Below are 20,148 nucleotides of genomic sequence, written 5' to 3'. Positions count from 1 at the left end.
AATAGGTTTCCCTATATTTTCATAAACCCATGTAAATTAGGCCACAGATTGCACCTAGGTGCACAGTTTGTGTCAACAGATTTTCGATTTCTTTACTGCTTGGTTTCAAAAATGTGTTTCAGGTTTTTTTTCCGTCTGTTTCTAAGTATTGGGATTATTATAACTAGAGATATGAGAAATAGCTTTTATGTTTTTGTTGAATTCCATGAAAGAACCTTAGAAAAACAGCCATGCCTCCCAAGGCTGAATCCTAGTATGACCGGCACTATATGTAGCGTGCCACTCTCACCAATTTATAAGACTAATTTCCTTGACTTTCCACCACCTTTGAAATTTTTCAGCTTTCCCAACAGATTACAAAAAACATCATTTATTTTGTACCACGAAATACAGATGTGGAACAGGTAAGAATATGCCTTTCTGCTTTGTGTATGAATGTGTTTCACAGCTTCAATGGCGTTTCCTGTTAATTATAATTAATCAACATGAGGTTTTTTTTTTCTCTCCATGATGTGTGCCAGTAATTCAGATCTCTGATCTTGTTCCTGTACTCAGGAACAATTGAGATTTTGCAAAGGTGCTGTTCGCCCCTCCTGCTGCGTCTTCTGTTGGATGTGCAGTGCATTGGTGAAGTTAAGGTATTTACACCTTGCTTTACTGCATATGTGCCTTCCAGGAAGGAACTTCAGTGGCTTGAGAATGTATAGGATACATCCTTGCCACTTACCGCTCTGTCTCAGGTTATACAGCAGCTAGAGAATTTAGGCTTGTTTTAAAAATAAGGGGGGAAATTTACAAAGGCTGTCAAACAAAAGTCATAAAATTTCACATAAGCACTGCTTGTACAAATGACTTGCGACTCTTCTTCCTCCTGTGTCTGACCCATTACTTTTTTCAAAAAGTGGGTCGGGATTGTTAGGAGAGGACAAGGTCACCATAGAGCAATAGATTTATGTATAACTTACTCCAAAAACTGGCATAAATTAGGCCAGAGATGTATGCCTAGTTTGGACTGGGTGTACAGTACATTTCTCAGAGGGCGCACGGTTGAGCTGGGAATGTGCTGAAGAGATGAACCGTGCTTCTCTTCTTGTATTTGGCGCACCGTGTGCTGGGGAAAATTTTACTAAAACCCAATGGTGGGCTTAGAAAATTTCTCCCAAGAATCTTGGCTTTAAAACAAGCCAGGACTGTGGTTCTAATCACAATACAGTCAGAGCAGAAAGGGGAAGATAAGGTTACAGCAGCACATAGAGCAAGTTGAACCCCACCCTTCAGTTGCCTTTCACTTCAATGTGAAGGAAGAAGAAGACGACATGAGGGGGGAGGAGAGACTCCCTGACATGCATCCTATCCTCCCGCAGCTCTAAAATCTAGCGACTGCCGCTAGCACTTTCTTTTCCCCGACAATTGCCAATCTACCCTGCAGGTTCAGGTGAAGCCCAGCAGTTGGTGCTATTACACGGGCATTAACAGTTCTCATGTAACGGCATCTCTATTGTGCTCTAACTGGTTGTGATGAATCGCAAGAAATTCTGCGTTGTGTTCTCAATATGAAAGCAAAACCGCACCCATTTTATGCCCATCTGAAAGTGGCCTTTGTTAACCCATTACATTAGATTTTGGGATTAACAGTTTGCATAGCGGATGGAAAATTATAGATCTATCTAATCTCCAGTTACATTTGTTTTCAGCATTTTGTTGTCACATTCCTGCGGTTTTGGCTGTTCTTTAACACGCACCTGTGGATGTAGACAGATGTAATATGTATGAGCTCTTCACATTTTACTATGTTTTTGCAGAGTACATCTTGGATGCATAAGGGATGCACTTAAAGGAGATGTCCCGAGGCAGCAAGTGGGTCTATACACTTCTGTATGGCCATAATAATGCACTTTGTAATATACATTGTGCATTAATTATGAGCCATACAGAAGTTATAAAAAGTTTTATACTTACCTGCTCCGTTGCTAGCGTCCTCGTCTCCATGGTGCCGACTAATTTTCGCCCTCCGATGGCCAAATTAGCCGCGCTTGCGCAGTCCGGGTCTTCTGCTCTTCTCTATGGGGCTCCGTGTAGCTCCGTGTAGCTCCGCCCCGTCACGTGCCGATTCCAGCCAATCAGGAGGCTGGAATCGGCAATGGACCGCAGAGAAGCCCTGCGGTCCATGAAGACAGAGGATCCCGGCGGCCATCTTCAGCAGGTGAGTATGAAGACGCCGGACCGCCGGGATTCAGGTAAGCGCTGTGCGGGTGGGTTTTTTAACCCCTGCATCGGGGTTGTCTCGCGCCGAACGGGGGGGGGGTTTAAAAAAAAAAAAACCCGTTTCGGCGCGGGACATCTCCTTTAAGTAAGCAGATTAGAGGGGTTTTTTCTTGAGATTTTTTTTTTTTTGCTTAGAATCGCTTTTTGGTTCAAAGTTATGTAAAGGGTAGTAGTATGTAGAAATAATGCAATTGTAATTCAAAAATGTTGATTTTGGTAGCCTAGTAGTTTGCAGTACACATTTATAACACATTGCATGGCCCCTGTTTTAGCATTTTTGATAACAGGAGCTCTTGTTGATATAGAGGACCGTCATATATATGGGGGCTGCTTTTTCGGGTATTTTACAGGCTGTTAAAAAAAATTTTTTTTTTTAATTCTAGTTTAAAATCCGATGTTTGGTCCCTCCAATTGTGGTGATTTTATAAAGATATGTGCGTTTAGACTTGGGCCTACATGTAAGTGGATGATGGTGAGGAGGCTTTTCCTGTTATCCATTGGCACCCTGTAATATTCTGAACTCCACTATTAAACTCTGGTTCTGTAAGGGCTACAAATAGGTTCTTGCCTTTAAATGACACCAAACACATGTTGGTAGCCCTGACAAAACCGGATCTACAGCTGCTAACAGTTTAGGATGAACAGAGCTTGTTCTACTTTAGGGTTTCTTTTCGTTCACAGTGAACAGAGCTCTTCCTAAACTGCTGGGGGGTTAATAACAAAGTCAGCATTTTCTAACCAGCTCTTTTTCTGCAGACGTGACCTTTTTGACATAATGATGAGTAGAAGGAAGGTCCGTACCAAGATCCTCTCCTGTTGTGCTTGTGACCAAAAGGGGTCCACCTCAGTAAAGTCCACGCTCCATAGGAGAAGATCATGGGAGATAAACACTTGTATATACAGTATATTGCATCAAATGTCATCCATATCAAGGTCAGAAACGTTCTCTTTTCTGACCCACGTACCAGGCCTCATACCAGGCCTCACTCTAGCTAAGCCAGAATCCTGATGCACACGAATGCGGGGCAAACACGCCGAAACAGCTGTCTGTGTATGAAGTCTGGCTTTGCTTTCAATTCCTGGTCATTGTCACTAGGCTTGTATAAAGAGTCTGACATTGACTTGAAGGAATGCTGCCTTCCAGTAGGTGGCACTGTGGAGGTATTGTTCCGTCCCCCTTATTTCTATATCAAGGTGTAACATTTTGGCAAAACTACTTGTTAGTGGGTGATACTTAATTCAATAAACCTAAATCAAGACAGTCCTGTGATGCTACAAATCTCTAATGTGGAACCTAAGCTCTCAAGGACACCTTTTTTGGACCCTCTTCAACATCTGGCATACATATGATGCAGTTGGGAAGTTCTTGTCAATATCTGATATTTTTTGTCTTTTTTAGACCTATCATAAGTCATAATACAATACATTCCCTTGGCCAAAATTGGGTTCTATCAGGAAAACTGAGCCTTTAGTATTCTATAGTATCAGTTTTGTGTCCAAATAAGGAAGATGTAACAATTCCTCTGCAGCGCCACCTATTGGATGGCAGCATTCCTACAAATTAATGTCCGTCTCTTTAAAGGGGTTGTCCCGCGCCGAAACGGGTTTTTTTTTTTTTCAACCCCCCCCCCCGTTCGGCGCGAGACAACCCCGATGCAGGGACGTACAGACAGCTTACCGGAGCGCTTACCTTGATCCCCGCGCTCCGGTGACTTCTATACTTACCTGTGAAGATGGCCGCCGGGAACCTCTTGCTCCGTGGACCGCAGCTCTTCTGTGCGGTCCACTGCCGATTCCAGCCTCCTGATTGGCTGGAATCGGCACGTGACGGGGCGGAGCTACACGGAGCCGCTCTCTGGCACGAGCGGCTCCATAGAAGACAGCAAGAAGACCCGGACTGCGCAAGCGCGGCTAATTTGGCCATCGGAGGCCAAAAATTAGTCGGCACCATGGAGACGAGGACGCTAACAACGGAGCAGGTAAGTAAAAAACTTTTTATAACTTCTGTATGGCTCATAATTAATGCACAATGTATATTACAAAGTGCATTATTATGGCCATACAGAAGTGTATAGACCCACTTGCTGCCTCGGGACAACCCCTTTAAACCAGTCTTTAAAACAAAGATTGGGAATAGGAAACCAAGCCAGGAAACCATACACAGACAACTGTTTTGGGGGTGTTTGCCTCTTATAAGTGTGCAGTAGGTTTCTGTCTTAGCTAGTAAGAGGCCTGTGATGTGGGTCGGGAGGGGTGTCGCCTCTTCTTAAGGAGAGCACCCAGAAGGTTTGTGGAGACACCTAGTAAGTGGGGGGGGGGGATCATCTCTTCCCAAGGAGAGCACCCTGAAGGCATGTGGAGACACCTTGGAGTTTTGTGTTCAGTGACATTAGTCTTGATGTAAAACATCTCCCTAAACTGGATAGAAGAACGTTGCTAGCAAAGTCTACTTCCACTATGGGTGGTGGACTGTTGCTAAAAGGGGCAAAAACAATTTAATCACAATTTTGCCCGTCTCAGGTGAAAAAGATTAAGTCCAACACAACCGTTATATGTGGCCAGTCAAGAGCAAGGGGTAGAGATTGAGGGTCATATAATGCAAAACCACTTCCTAGAAATGACTTGTGCATCAAAGCCTTGTAGCCTCCATTTAAATGTGGCGATATCAAAAGCTGATTTTAGGATTCAATTAAGTGAAAACTGGGGTAGGTAAGTGTAGCCTGTCGTGTGTGTGTGTGTGTGTGTGTGTGTGTGTGCCTGTAATGCTACCTGTTTAGTATCTACAGCAGTGATGGCCAACCTTTTGAGCTCTGTGTCAAAATTCGCCAAAAAAACGAGCATAACTTGGGTGGTGTGTCACTTTGAGAAAAAACCATAAATTTGCGATATTTATAGTATAAATAACAAAAATATATACTTGTAATATATAGCTGTATTTAATAAACCCAAAACACCCATAGCACAGGTCCTCGCCTCTCGCTGCCTCTCCCTCACTTATCTTAGTAATGGTGAGCCCCCAGCAGTGACCCCCAGCGGTGATAGTGCCCCTCACATCGGCCCTTAGCAATGACAGCGCCCCCCCCCCACATTGGCCCCCAGAAGTGACAGCGGCCCCCAGCAGTGACCCCCAGCGGTGATGGTGCCCCTCACAGCGGCCCTTATCAGTCACAGTGCCCTACAGCGGCCCCCAGCGGTGATCGTGCCCCTCACAGTGGCCCCCAGCAGTGACAGTGGCCCCCAGCAGTGACAGTGCCCCCCAGCAGTGATAGTGCCCCTTGCAGCGGCCCTTAGCAGTCACAGTGACCCCACAGCAGCCCCCAGCAATGATAGTGCTCCCCAGCAGTGATCGTGCCCCCTGAGACCTATACACTTACCCTCTTCACGTCCTGGAAGCTCCGCTCCTCCTCTGAACTCTGCGCCCTCAAGCAGCGATGATCTCCGGTGCACACTATGACGTCAGTGTGCTGCTGGACGCCTCTTTCCCAGACGCTCTCGCAGAACCAACAGGTAGGAGACGTCAGGGCAGGGGGAAAGAGGATCCCGGCTGCACACTGACATCACAGTGTGCGCCGGGATCAGCGCTGCTAGTAGCGCTGGCTAGTGAATACCAGCAGGGGAGCCGCGGCCCCTGCCAGTATTCACTAACTGGGTGAGCAGCCGCGTGTCAGCGACTATGGCTACGCGTGTCATAGGTTCGCCATCACAGATCTACAGGGACGCTGACAGGTGTTCCTTTTTAATTTTGACATATCCCAAGATGAGTAGCACGAGAGGATATAGGCTCTCTTGTTAGAGTAGACCTGTGATGGGTGACTCCCACAAATACCGTGTCATCCATGTTTAAAAAAACGTCCACCACAGATAGTCCTTTATATGATGCAAAATCTCTTCTTATTCAAATTTATATCAGATGACCTGACCTGTTAATCCTTTTTATCTTCTTCAAGGATGAGAAGGCTGCATTAAAATGACAATCTTACCTTAAATTCTAAGATTCTTACTTATTGCCCTACTTTTTGGGAGCTTTGCAAAAGTTTTACTCTCAGGCCAATTTCTATGAGTTACTAAAACTCAATGAGGTCTGGGGATGCTACATGGGATTAATGGGGTTGTAGGACTTAATTTTTCCCTATATTGTAGTTTTAGCTCCCCGCCCTAAATTATATTGAAGCAATATACTCTCCTCACATCTACAGATCTTCTGGCCCAGCCTAGTGCATTTACATGAATTACAGAATGTATTTTTGGAGTAGGCTGAGAGTTTAGTAGCATCAAAAAATATTCAGATGTCCTATCATAACAGTAAATCTATTGGTACCTTACAGTATACTTCTGTATATAAAGGTAAAAAGATGTATAGTGTGATGTAGACCACAAAGGTCATATTAAAAAGAGCCCTTACTATTGCAGCATTTTATATGAACACATACACTGAATGCCCATTTTATTAGAGAAACCGGCCCTTTCACAATTGGGAAGTTCTCTGTATGAAAATTAGACACAAAACTCTGGAATGCAGTTTAAAATCAAACTGTTTGAGGGACTTTAAATGAGACACGGCCATTGGTGCTAGACTAGCCAGGGTCAGTATTTCACAAACTGTCAACCTTGTGAGGTTTTATCACACAACAGTGTTGAAAGTATACCAAGAAGGGTGTAATTTAGAAAAAACGCCTAGTGAAAGGGAATCCTGTAGGTGTAAATAGGTAAGGTAAAGTCCCCTAGTGCAAGCACCAAGTCATGACTGACCTCTAGGGTGACATTTTCTTGGCAGACTGTTTGTGTGGGGTGGTTTGCCATTACCTTCCCCAGTCATCTTTTACCACCCCTTTCCCCAGCAAGCTGGGTACTCATTTTACTGACCTCAGAAGGATGGAAGGCTGAATCAACCTTGAGCCGGCTACCTGAACCAAGTGGGGCTTGTTTGTCACACCAATTGACCTTCTCCAAGTGGGGCTTGTTTGCCACACCAATTGACCTCCTCCAAGTGAGGATTGTTTGCCACACCAATTGACATCCTCCAAGTGGGGATTGTTTGCCACACCAATTGACATCCTCCAAGTGGGGATTGTTTGCCACACCAATTGACATCCTCCAAGTGGGGATTGTTTGCCACACCAATTGACATCCTCCAAGTGGGGTTTTTTTGTCCACACCAATTGACATCCTCCAAGTGGGGATTGTTTGCCACACCAATTGACATCCTCCAAGTGGGGATTGTTTGCCACACCAATTGACATCCTCCAAGTGGGGATTGTTTGCCACACCAATTGACATCCTCCAAGTGGGGATTGTTTGCCACACCAATTGAGATCCTCCAAGTGGGGATTGTTTGCCACACCAATTGACATCCTCCAAGTGGGGATTGTTTGCCACACCAATTGACATCGTCCAAGTGGGGATTGTTTGCCACACCAATTGACATCCTCCAAGTGGGGATTGTTTGCCACACCAATTGACCTCCTCCAAGTGGGGATTGTTTGCCACACCAATTGACCTCCTCCAAGTGGGGATTGTTTGCCACACCAATTGACCTCCTCCAAGTGGGGATTGTTTGCCACACCAATTGACCTCCTCCTCTGAACCCTTTTGTTGATGTGTTATTTATGCCTGCAACACCCACCACCTTAAATGCAGTCCTAAGCTCTCGATCACGACCCGAAGGTTGTAGGTGTTAATAACGCTTCAACAAAAGTGTTCTCAGAATGATGTTAATTGGTGTGGCGAACAATCTCCGCTTGGAGGATGTCAATTGGTGTGGCAAACAAGCGGCGCATAGTTAAAATGCAGCCAAGGACACCACTGGTACTCCCAACTACTGTGTCAGAATGCACAACTTGTTCTAGCCTATCTGTGCTAAGGAATATCTGACGATCAGTCCGAGTGTCATTGCTGTCTAAGATAAACTGAAAAAAGGCTAACCTCTAGTAGGCGAAAGAACGCAAAAATTGGATTACAGAGCAGTGTTAAATTGTCTAGTCAGATGAATGCAGATGTCTGTGCACCATGCTGGTGGGAGGATGAGAATTTGTAACATGCAAACTGAATCAATAAACCCTTCCTGTCAGCTGTTCATAGGATGTTAGTACCTCCATCTAATTCTGGGCTGGTACAAGAAACTATCCTGTCCACATGGGCCAATATTCAACACCTAACGGAATCTATGCCAGGAATTGCTGCAGTTCTGAAGGCCAGAGGACGTCCAACATGATACTAGATGGGTGTCTATTAAAAAGTCCATTCAGTGTACATACTAGATATTATTGTTTTGGGTTTTTTTCAACTCCATAGTCTCCCTAATAAAACATACATTGGGGCAAAAAATAGATTAAAAATCACCATTGGGTCAAATCTCCAAGCAAATCTACAGACCAAAAGTCTTTCCGTGAATCCATTTCTCGAAGTTTCAAAAGACCCAGCATTCACACTGTCTGCAATGTTCAAGTGAGTCCAGTGCATCAGGGCAGTGTTGCAGGTGGATAAAGTGATTTATTATAGGTGTAATATGTAGCTTGCAGTTTTGTTAATCAAGCTGCTTGTGTAAATGGTTTCCTGCATACGTGGCTGCATCCTCCTCATCATCATCTCTATGGATGGCTGTCATACTAACTTCTCACCTCTGTGTTTCAGGTGGCATCTCTTGCTGGTCCTGGCGGACAAGTTGAAATAGAACAGAATTTCCTAAACAAAAAATTGAAGACTATGACCATCTATTTTGGAGACTTAATCCGAAAATTGTGACTGCACACTTCCAAGAACCCCCGTTATAAGCTTTATGTAGTAGAGTTTAAGTATTGAGGTCTTTGGAGGAGAGGTTTTTTTTAAAAGTACCAAAAATGGTTTTGATTTTGTATTTTAAAATGTTGTCGTCTTGAGATGCTAAATAACGTAACCCTTAGAATAAATGCCACTGCCATAAACTGCAATTATTGCAAATGCTGGTATGAAACTGAAATATATTTAGGGTGCTTTCACATGTGACTGAATTTTCTGCAATGGTGTTGCAAAATATGCCATTCCGGAAATCCGCAACTAAATCTGCATGGCTAAATGCGCATTTTGATGTGGAATTGCTGGCGAATTCTGTCCTTTTCAATTCTGCATCAAAATCCACATGTTAGCAGTGCAGATTATGGTGTTAAATATTGTGCAAGCAGACATATTATTCAACATTGTAGAACATTACGTCCTGTGTGAAAAGCACCCTTATTGAGCTTAAAGGGACACTGCCAGCACCTTTGAGTCCAATAAGTTACTCAGTAGTCGGATCCCAACTGATCTCTGACATATCAAGTTTAGTTAGTCTTAAGGAAGAAATGATTGCATGTCTTACTGTCATCCGTTTTCAATGTGCAGTGTCCATGGAGATCATACAGGGCACAGACGAGCGTCTGTCTGCTGTCTCATGAGTTTTGCCTGCATTTCTCAGGCGCAACACGCATGTAGTCGTGTGAATTCATCCTTATCCACCGTTTGTATCTCCATTCACTTGAATGGAGTTGAATATCTGACACAGGTCATGGACAATAGTGGGCTGCCTTAAGTGCTATTTACACACACAGATATGATTCAAAGATCAGTGATCGTTTTGCATAAAGTACTAATGGGCACTAATTGCTATTAGTACTTTATTAGCTTCATTTGCATGCAAATGAGCTACTTCCATTGTTCAGTCACGGGCTCCCCGTGGAGAATTCAGCACCATGGACAGCAGACACAGTGTGCGGTCCTGCTTATAAGCTGTTCTGCCCGCGGGGCTGAGAACTGAGAACAGCTGTAACAATGTTATCAGCCGCAATCAGCTCTCCGCAGGCAGAACACAGCATGCAGTTCTGCTGAACGACTGTTTTCATGCAGTACTGAAAACCGTCGTTCGGCCAAACAGTGAGAGATGGGCACATTTACACACAACGATTATCACTCAAAACACTGTTTTTGAGCGAATTTTGAGCAATAATCGTTGTCTAAATGGTCCTTTAGAAGAAAACTGCCATGTTTATCTATTTTGTTCAACCACTTTTAAAGAATGTTAATTGCAATGCTACATCACTTCAGGTGCTCAGTTAAATCAATCCTAATTAAAAATGGGTCAGTTATTAATGAGGACTGATGAGCTTCTGTTTCATTGACACTAGTTGGATAAGAGCTCATAAGAATGAAAACTGTTAGTTTGCTGTATTTATGGGCCTGACCATCCCACCACCCACCCATGGTAGACAGTTGCTGATGTGCACGCTTTTACCTGCCAATCATTAGGAAAGGGGGAGAGCGGAACAGCTGGTCTTGGGGTTGCGCTGCGCCGGGTCACTATTTTGCTGCTGCATTTTTTTTTAATCTCAGCATTTCTCTCTTGTGGTGCAAGTACAGGAAGTAGTACCGTGTTCATGCTGTGTAGTCGCAGACAATCACGAGCCCTAGCTGTCCCCACAGATAGGGCAGCTTAAATATGGGGTGTGATTGTCTTAAATGCTTACGATCTAGGATTAAAATGGCAAATCTTGGCTATGTAGTAACCTCAGCTAGTTTTAATTTTCTTGTATAATATGTATTGTTCGGTGTGTTGTTTTTCTACAGAATACTTATGTCATGGGATGGATAAACCTGATCATGCAGCAATGGTCTATTAATTTTGTACAAATATTTTGATATGTTGAAAAGCTTAACTTTTTTGCAGTATATAATAAATCGATATATTGCACAGTACAATGATTGCCTGTCTGGTGTGTGTGTGTATATATGTGATATATAAATTTTTATTTATTTTCTTTTTTTTTTTTTTTGAATGTTGTGTTTTAGAGAAATTGCATATTTGAACTGCGGTGTTCATGTGTGATAAAAGTATATTCTTGGTTTGTAAATGTTTATCTTATGAATGTGTATTTCTGTGTATGCAATTGTTTAACTTCTTCAAGGCCAAGCCTTTTTGTGCCTTAATGACCAGGACAAATTTTGGAAGTCTGGTTTGTGTCACTTTAATGGAAAATAACTCTGTAAAGATATTGCACATCCAGTTAATCCTGCCATCATATTTTTTTGTCACATAGATTGGTAGAGTTGGAAGGGACCTCCAGGGTCATCGGGTCCAACTCCCTTCTCAATGCAATATTCACTAGCCCAGCCTCTGTTTGAAGACTTCCAGTGAAGGAGGACTCATCACCTCCAGTGGCAACCTGTTCATCATCCTCACTGCCAGTTTTTTTCTAATATGTAATTTGTGTTTCCTCCCTTTCAGATTCACCCCATTGCTTCTAGTCTTTCCTTTTGCAAATGAGAATAGGGCTGATCCCTCTGCAGTGTGACAGCCCTTCAGATATTTGCAGACAGCTATTAAGTCTCTGCTCAGTCTTCTTTTTCTTTTTTTTTCTTTTTGTAAGCTAAACATTCCCAGATTTTTTTTAAACTGTTCCTCATAGTACATGATTTGCAGACTGCTCACCATCCTGGACACAGTATTCCAGATGAGGTCTGAGTAAGGAAGAGTAGAGGAGGATAATTACCTCACGTGATCTAGACTCTGCTTCTCTTAATACATCCCAGAATTGTGTTTGCCTTTTTGACTGTTGCATCACATTGTTGACTCATGTTCAGTCGGGTATACTAATAGATCATAAAGTCTTTTTCACATGTGCTGCTGCTTAGCCCAATTCCTCCCATTCTATATGTGCTTTTTTCATTTTTCTTCCCCAGCTGTAGGGCTTTGCATTTCTCCTTGTTAAATACCATTCTGCTAGTTGCTGCCCACTGTTCAAGCTTTTCTAGATCATTTTCAATACTCTTCCCTAGTGTTAGCTATCCCTCCTAGCTTTGTGTAATCTGCAAATTTGATTAGTTTCCCATCAACTCCCTCCTCCACATCATTTATAAAAATATTGTTGAATAACACTGGGCCTAGGACAGAGCCTTGTGGTACCCCACTTGATACATTCTTCCACTTGAATGTGCAGCCATTTATGACCACTCTTTGAGTACGATCACTCAGCCAGTTGTGAATCCACCTAACAGTTGCCTTGTCAATCCCATATTTTGTCATTATTTCAATAAGTAATGATATGAGATACTTTGTCAAATAGTTTACCAAAGTCAAGATATACTATATCCACTGTATTTTCTGATCAACCCAGTCAGTGATTTTGTCATAGAAGGTAATTTAAATTTTGTCTGGCATGACTTGTTTGTTACAAACCCATGCTGGCTCTGGTTAATTACTCAATTCTCATCCAAGTACTTGCATACATGCTGTTTTAATAATTAGTTCAACAATCTTTCCTGGTATAGAAGTCAGGCTCACAGGCCTGTAGTTTTCTGGGTCAACCTTCCCGGTTTTGAAGACGGGGACAACATTTGCCCTTTTCCAATCTTCTGGGACTTCTCCTGTTTTGCAGAAATGTTCAAAGATTACGGCAAGTGGTTCAGCATTTACCTCTGAGACTTGAATTCATTTAAGATAGCCAAGCGTTCCTTCACCATCTCTCTGCTTATCGATAGCCTGCATTCTTTTATTTCCCCAATAGCACAGGGAAGATAAGCTGATCTACCTTATGGGCGAACACAGATGTGAAATAGGAATTAAAAAGTTTGGCCTTATCATTTTTAACCAATTCACAATTTTCATCCTGTAAACCTCCTAAACATCTTTGACTTTTTTTTTTTTTCTTTTGCTGTTAACATATCCCAAAAAATTTTTTATTTTTTTTAATTATTACTACTTTGGGCCTTACTTGCAAGCCTCAGTGCATTACCTTTTAGCTTTTCTGACACTTGCCCTACAGTTTCTGCGAACTCCATTATATTCTTCTTTAAATATCTACCCCACCTTCCTTTTTCCATTTGATAAACCATATATATTTTTCTTCTTTTTAGCATGTTTGTAAGTTCTGCGTTCATCTTGGTCTCTTTAGTGCTTCCTATTCTTCCTTCTTTTAGGGATTGTTAACGATTGTGCTTTTGAGAATCTCATTTTGCAATATTTCCCAACCTTTTTAAACATCCAGCCCTCAAATCCTTACTACCATTTTTCTGAGTCCATTTAAGATACGCCTTTCTGAAATCCAACCTTTTTGAGGTCTGAGTTTTCTCAGGTCTTCCTCCCCTTGTTATCTAAAATTTAAGGATAGCATGATCACTGCCTCCTAAGGTCCCAGACACCCGTACTTCCTCAACCATTTCCTCCCTGTTGGTGAAAATTAGGTCCCAGATAGATCCCTTTATTTTCTCTTCTAGCTTTTGGAAGATAAATTTGACAAAGAGCGGATAAGCATTTGTTGGATCCATTGCTTTTGCCTCAGATTCCTAACAAATGTCTGGATAAAATCTCCCATGATCACTATGTCATGCTTTTACGATAGTAGTGTCATAATCACTACTGTACTCTAAAGCATTAATCTCTGTGGAGATGTATGCTTTCCTAACCTGCAACGCAACACCTCCTCTTTCCCCAGTCGTCTCCACAACAGCACCAATTGAGATGCCTCCTCCTGATAGGACAGGAACATACTGAGAGGTTAAAAGCTCCCCCCCCCTTCCCCACTTTCCTCATTGTGGTCCTGTCCTGCCAGGAGGTAGTTTCTCTGAGAGGGGCTGGTGGAGAAGCCAGACTGAAGCTACTCACAGGCGGATCGGAGGGCAGTGGGTCAGCCTGTCCTCCCTTCCTAGCCAGACGACTCCCGGGACGCCACATGGGGTGGTAGCCCCCGGGCCTGGTTCCTCCTGCGGCGGCCCATGGGGGGTACAAAGCGGGAGCCTCAGTCCCCCTCCTCCCTGCAGAGTTACAGTGCGGCGCTCCAGAAAGCCCCTTGACGGCGGGGCGTCGCGTCACGTGTCCAGCGCGATGACTTCATCGCGCCCGCATCAGGAGGCGCACGGAGGGGGCGGGGCTTAGCGCAGGAGCGCGAAAATTTAAAATAAAGGAACCTGAGAGAAGCCAGAAGGTGGACCAGCACTACAGGTCGCAGTGTGTCTGCAGCATCGGTATAGCAATGAGTGCTCCAGAGACAGCTGAAACCTCAGCCTCAGCGGCCGTAAGTAGCCAATGTGGCAAAAAATATAAATGCAAAATCCAATGTATTGTATATGGAAAAATTGCATATTTACCCGCAAAAAATCGGAGCAAGAGGAACAGGCGGCCGAGGAGTCCTCAGACGATGAGGAGTACAAAAGATACCTATTCCATCAGGACGACTTAACGGAATTGATGAAGTCAGTCAGGGCTACACTAAAAATGGAAGAGCCCAGAGAACCACGTACCTTTACAAGATGAGATATTTGGGGGACTAGGGGAGAGGTGTAAACATACCTTCCCTGTCCACAAAAATTTCATTAAAGGGGTTGTCCCGCGCCGAAACGGGTTTTTTTTTTTTCACCCCCCCCCCCCCCCGTTCGGCGCGAGACAACCCCGATGCAGGGGTTAAAAAAGAACACCGGACAGCGCTTACCTGAATCCCCGCGCTCCGGTGACTTCTTACTTACCTGCTGAAGATGGCCGCCGGGATCTTCTCCCTCGGTGGACCGCAGGGCTTCTGTGCGGTCCATTGCCGATTCCAGCCTCCTGATTGGCTGGAATCGGCACGTGACGGGGTGGAGCTACACTGAGCCCCATTGAGAAAAGAAGAAGACCCGGACTGCGCAAGCGCGTCTAATTTGGCCATTAGACGCCGAAAATTAGGCGGCTCCATGGAAACGAGGACGCTAGCAACGGAGCAGGTAAGTGAAAAATTTCTTATAACTTCTGTATGGCTCATAATTAATGCACAATGTACATTACGAAGTGCATTAATATGGCCATACAGAAGTGTATAGACCCACTTGCTTTCGCGGGACAACCCCTTTAAAATTATCCAAAAGGAGTGGAAGAAACCAGACGCAGGTTCCTTCTCCGCTAGAGATGTTAAAAGAAGGTACCCATTCAAGGAGGAAGTTTGCGCAAGCTGGGAGGAGGTACCCAAGGTAGACGTCCCAGTGGCCAAAGTAGCTAGGAGGACGAGCCTGCCCTTTGAGGACGCCGCACAATTAAAAGATCCTATGGATCGCAAAGCTGAAGGCCTTCTAAAAAAATCATGGGAGGCAGCAGCAAGCATACTTAGGCCAGGGATCGCAGCCACTTGCGTGGCACGCACTCTGGGGGTATGGCTAGAACAGCTGGAGCTACACCTAACCAATAAGACGCCAAGGGAACAGATCCTAAATTCTTTTCCTATCCTGCGTATGGCAACAAATTTCCCAGCAGATGCCGCGGCCGAAACGGTCAAACTCTCGGCAAAAGCTACAGCCCGGTCTAACTCAGCCAGAAGAGTGTTATGGCTGAAACTGTGGTCAGGCGACCTAGCCTCTAAAAATAAGCTATGCGCCCTCCCGTTCTACGGTCAGTTTTTGTTCGGACCAGACTTAGACAAGATCCTGGAGAAGGCTTCCGACAAAAAGAGGGGATTCCCGGAAGAAAAGCCGCAGAGAGGGAAGACCTTCTTCCGAACCCCAGTGCAACAGCCCGAGGCAAGGGCAAGACAGGCCGTTGGAGTTACCCCAAGGGGGGCAGAGGAAGAAATATCCTCTTTAACCCCCACCAGGGGGAGCCCAAGAAGAGACCCTGACGCCAGCTCCGTAGGGGCAAGGCTGGGGAACTTTGTGGATCAATGGGCCGCAATTTGCAAAGGCCCATGGATCCCAAAGATCTTACAGCAGGGATACCGGATAGAACTGGTGTCCCTCCCCAGAAGGAAATTCGTTATCACGGGAGGCTCAGGGCAACAGTTACACTTACTAAGGCAAAGCGTTCGGGACCTGCAACAGCTAAACGCAATATCCCCCGTACCGCAAAACAAGGAAACCCAGGGCCATTATTCCAGGCTCTTCCTAGTAAGAAAACCCTGCGGGAAACAACGGATGATAGTGAATCTGAAACCTCTGAACACCTGCGTCAAGTACAGAAAATTCAAAATGGAGTCCATCTCCTCAACGATAAAGCTGATTCCCAAAGGAGCCTACATGGCATCCATCGATCTGAAGGACGCTTATTTCCACGTACCGATCCACGAGGGGTCCCAAAGATACCTAAGGTTCGCAGTGGATATGGGCAAAGGAATAGAGGACCACCAATTCAGATGCCTGCCTTTCGGGATCTCCTCAGCACCCAGAATTTTTGCCAAAATTATGGCAGAGGTAGCCGCCTACCTGAGGAAAAAGTCGATCCTAATAATACCCTATCTGGACGATATTTTGATAATAGCAGAGTCCAGGAAACTACTAACAAAACACCTAGAGATAGTGCTAGAACTCCTCCAGTCTCTAGGATGGATCATAAACTAGGAAAAGTCCAGCTTAGACCCCGACAGGAAGAAGACGTTTTTGGGCATAACGCTCAACTCAGAATTACAATGCTCCTGCCTGCCCGAGGAAAAAATACAAAAAATCCGAAGGCTGGTCAAATCCTTCCTACAGAGACGATCATGCACAATTCGGGAAGCCATGTCTCTCCTGGGAAGCCTGACGTCATGCATTCCCAGAGTAGCATGGGCCCAGGCTCACACCAGAGCTCTGCAGGCCTCCGTCCTATCCACGTGGGACAAAAAGCAGTCCTCGCTAGGGACAAAAATGTATAACCCAAACACAGTGAAAACATCCCTGCGTTGGTGGACATCCCCAGCGAACCTGCAGAGAGGGGTTCATTGGCTACAGAACCCAGCCACGCACATCACAACGGACGCAAGCGCCTGGGTATGGGGAGCGCATGTGGGGAACCAGTTCTTTCAGGGCCCGTGGTCTCAAAGGGTAAAAGAACAATCCTCCAACTACAGGGAGCTACAGGCCGTATGGCGGGTCCTACAGCAGTTAGGAAACTCGCTACGGAACCAGCATATTAAGATACTGTCGGACAATACCACCACGGTCGCCCATATTCGGCACCAGGGGGGCACAAGGTCTCCTGCCCTGCAAAACATTTCGCAGAAAATTTTCCACTGGGCAGAGGGCCGGATCCTTTAGATCACGGCAACACACTTAAAGGGGACACTAAACCAAAAAGCGGACTTTCTCAGCAGGAGGCAAATAGACCCAGGAGAATGGTCTCTCTCTCTGGAAGCATTCAGAACCCTGACCAACCAGTGGGGGATCCCACAATTGGACCTGTTTGCAACCAGGGAGAACGCCAAAGTAAGCAATTTCTTCTCCCTCCGGCCAGGAGATCGTCCTACAGCAATAGACGCCCTAGGCCAGGACTGGGGAGAGGGGCTGGCGTACGCTTTTCCTCCGATACCGCTGATCCCCAGAGTCTTACAACATTTCAGAACCCAGGTATGCACGCTAATCCTGGTGACCCCCTTCTGGCCCAAGAGAAGTTGGTTCGGTCTTCTGACAACATTGAGCGTCCAGGACCCAGTCACCTTTCCTACCTAGACAGATCTGCTATCACAGGGGCCACTGAACCACCCGGGCTTAGACAAACTCCACTTAACAGCATGGCTCTTGAGGAATCCTCACTAAGGGGGAAGGGATTCTCAGAGAGAGTGGTAGAAACGTTAATGTCCAGCAGAAAAAGGACGACCCACCTTATCTACCAGAAGGTTTGGAGAAGGTTTTCCTCATGGAAACAGGAAAGGGATTCCGGGGATTCTATCCCGGACATCCCTTTGATCTTAGAGTTCTTGCAGGAGGGCCCACAGATGGGCCTCTCTCCAAGTACCCTGAAGGTCCAGGTCGCAGCCCTTAGCGCCATATGCGACACAAAGTTCGCGGACAATAGATGGGTCTACAGGTTCCTGACAGCAGCAGCTAGATTACGACCTAGACCCATAAACCTTGTTCCAGAATGGAACCTTAATTGGGCCCTAAGGGCCATGACAGCGGAACCATTCGAGCCGATCGAAGCACTACCGATAAAAATGCTTACGATCAAGACCGTTTTCCTAGTAGCCATCACGTCCGCAAGGCGGGTTAGCGAGCTTCAGGCTTTGTCCATTCGCCACCCATTCCTAAAAATCTGGGACACCAAATTAGTATTTAAAATGGACCCTGCCTTCATGCCAAAAGTGGTATCACATTTTCATAGGTCCCAAGACATAAGAATTCCCTCATTCTTTAGTAAACCTAAAAACGAGGAAGAAAAAACCCTAAGCTGCCTGGACGTTAGGAGAGCAGTCCTAGGCTACATAGATGCGACAAGCCACTGGAGACGGGACGACAACCTGTTCGTCCAGTTCAGTGGCCCAAATAAAGGGAACAAAGCGGCAAAAAACTCCATAGCCAGGTGGATCCGCCTGGCCATTATAGAGTTGTATAAGGTCCTCGGGAAGGAAATCCCTTTAGCTCTTAAAGCCCATTCTACAAGGGCAGTAGCATCCTCATGGGCCGAACATAGCTCCGCTTCGGTCGAGCAGATATGCAAGGCCGCAGTCTGGAAAAAACCCCACACGTTCATTAAACACTATAGGGTAAAAGTGCAGCGGGACGAGGACATGGCCTTCGGCCGCAAAGTCCTCTCAGCAGCAATCCCACCCTAATAAACTTTAGTTGGTACATCTCAATTGGTGCTGTCGTGGAGACGACTGGGGGAAAAATGGATTATACCTACCCGATAATCGGGTTTCCAGGAGTCTCCACGACAGCACCCGTACCTCCCCCCCTAAGAACATAGTAAAGAAATTATAGAATATAATTCCCCCCCCCCCAAAAAAAAAAATCTCAGTTAGGGAAAGAATTTAATTTAAGCTCCTACCCCGGCAATTCGTTAGAATCCACTGAGGAAAGTAGGGAAGGGGGGAGCTTTTAACCGCTCAGTATGTGCCTCCTCCTGATAGGACAGGAAATCTCAATTGGTGCTGTCGTGGAGACTCCTGGAAACCCGATTATCGGGTAGGTATAATCTATTTTTTTTTTTTTTTATTAGGTCTGTTTCTTATAAAAAGGTTGTATCCCTTCAAGCCTTGTATTCCAGATATTTGTATTGTCCAACCAAGTTTCCCATGCTCTGTGCATTTGTATAAAAACATTTTAATTTGTGATCGATGTCTCTTGATCCTCCTGAATTTTTTGTCTTTTGTTATTTCTTTCCACTTCTAATAGCAAGGTTCTCAAATATATTAGCTGTATATTTTTACCTGGCCTTTCACTTCACTTCCCATATTCTAGTTTAAAACTCTCCTGCTGAGTGTAGCAAGGCACTTGCCAAATATGTGCTTATCTTTCTTTGTAAGGTGCCACTAGTCCCTAGCAAGGCGTTAATCATATGAGTAATTCACTCTATTGTCTAGGAAGGTGAAGTGGTCGTCTCATACACCTTTCCAATGGATGGACATGGAATAAGGAGATGGAACAGGATTCTAGAGGCGAACAACTGGCTACGTCAACGGTGTCGTCAACAAAGATTTGGATTTCTAGACCATAGAGTAAATTTTCTTGTGAAAGACTGGTGGCACCTTACAAAGAAAGATGAGCACATATTTGGCAGGTGCCTTGCTACACTCAGCATCAGAGCTTTAAACTAGAACAATATGGGAAGGGAAGTGAAAGGCAAAAATATACAGCTATACTGAACATTTTATTTTCTTTCAACATTTTAAAGACTTGCGTCTTCTGTTCTCTCTAGGAAATCCTCTTCTTCCTTAATGAGTTTCAATGTACCTATTCTCTCCTGAGGCCTTTGCACCTTTTTCTCCAGTAGAGACACAAGCTTGCATTTCTGGCAGGTGAAGTTTGGCTTTTCCTCTGGTAGGTCTGTAAACATATAGCATACATTGCAGCTCACCATTTGGCTACTCACCCCTTCCATGTCGTAAGTTGATGTCTACTTCCAAACTTCTCAAAGTCAAGAATTCTAGTGATGATCTATAACCTATAAGATGTTACTCCAATCTCTATTCTAGCGATGTCCTCCGAGCAGCTAGATCTGTTCACTTT

At 44.8% G+C, this 20,148-nt stretch overlaps 1 protein-coding gene across 6 annotated transcripts in view; it reads left to right on the top strand.

Moving 5' to 3' along the window:
• The window catches only part of TGS1 (trimethylguanosine synthase 1), a 38,810-nt gene extending 27,839 nt beyond the window's left edge, over positions 1-10,971 (top strand). For all 6 annotated transcript variants that reach the window (XM_066578324.1, XM_066578326.1, XM_066578327.1 and 3 more), the window contains exons 14-15: positions 326-404; positions 8,896-10,971. In XM_066578324.1, coding sequence (XP_066434421.1) covers positions 326-404; positions 8,896-9,006 — 190 coding nt within the window. In that variant the 3' untranslated portion in view covers positions 9,007-10,971. The remainder of the gene's footprint in view (positions 1-325; positions 405-8,895) is intronic.
• Positions 10,972-20,148: the final 9,177 nt, after the last annotated feature.

The sequence above is a fragment of the Eleutherodactylus coqui genome, chromosome 9 (genome assembly GCF_035609145.1).
Source record: "Eleutherodactylus coqui strain aEleCoq1 chromosome 9, aEleCoq1.hap1, whole genome shotgun sequence".
NCBI lineage: Eukaryota > Metazoa > Chordata > Amphibia > Anura > Eleutherodactylidae > Eleutherodactylus > Eleutherodactylus coqui.
The sequence above is the reverse complement of the archived record's forward strand: the minus strand, read 5'-3'. Positions and strand labels throughout refer to the sequence as shown.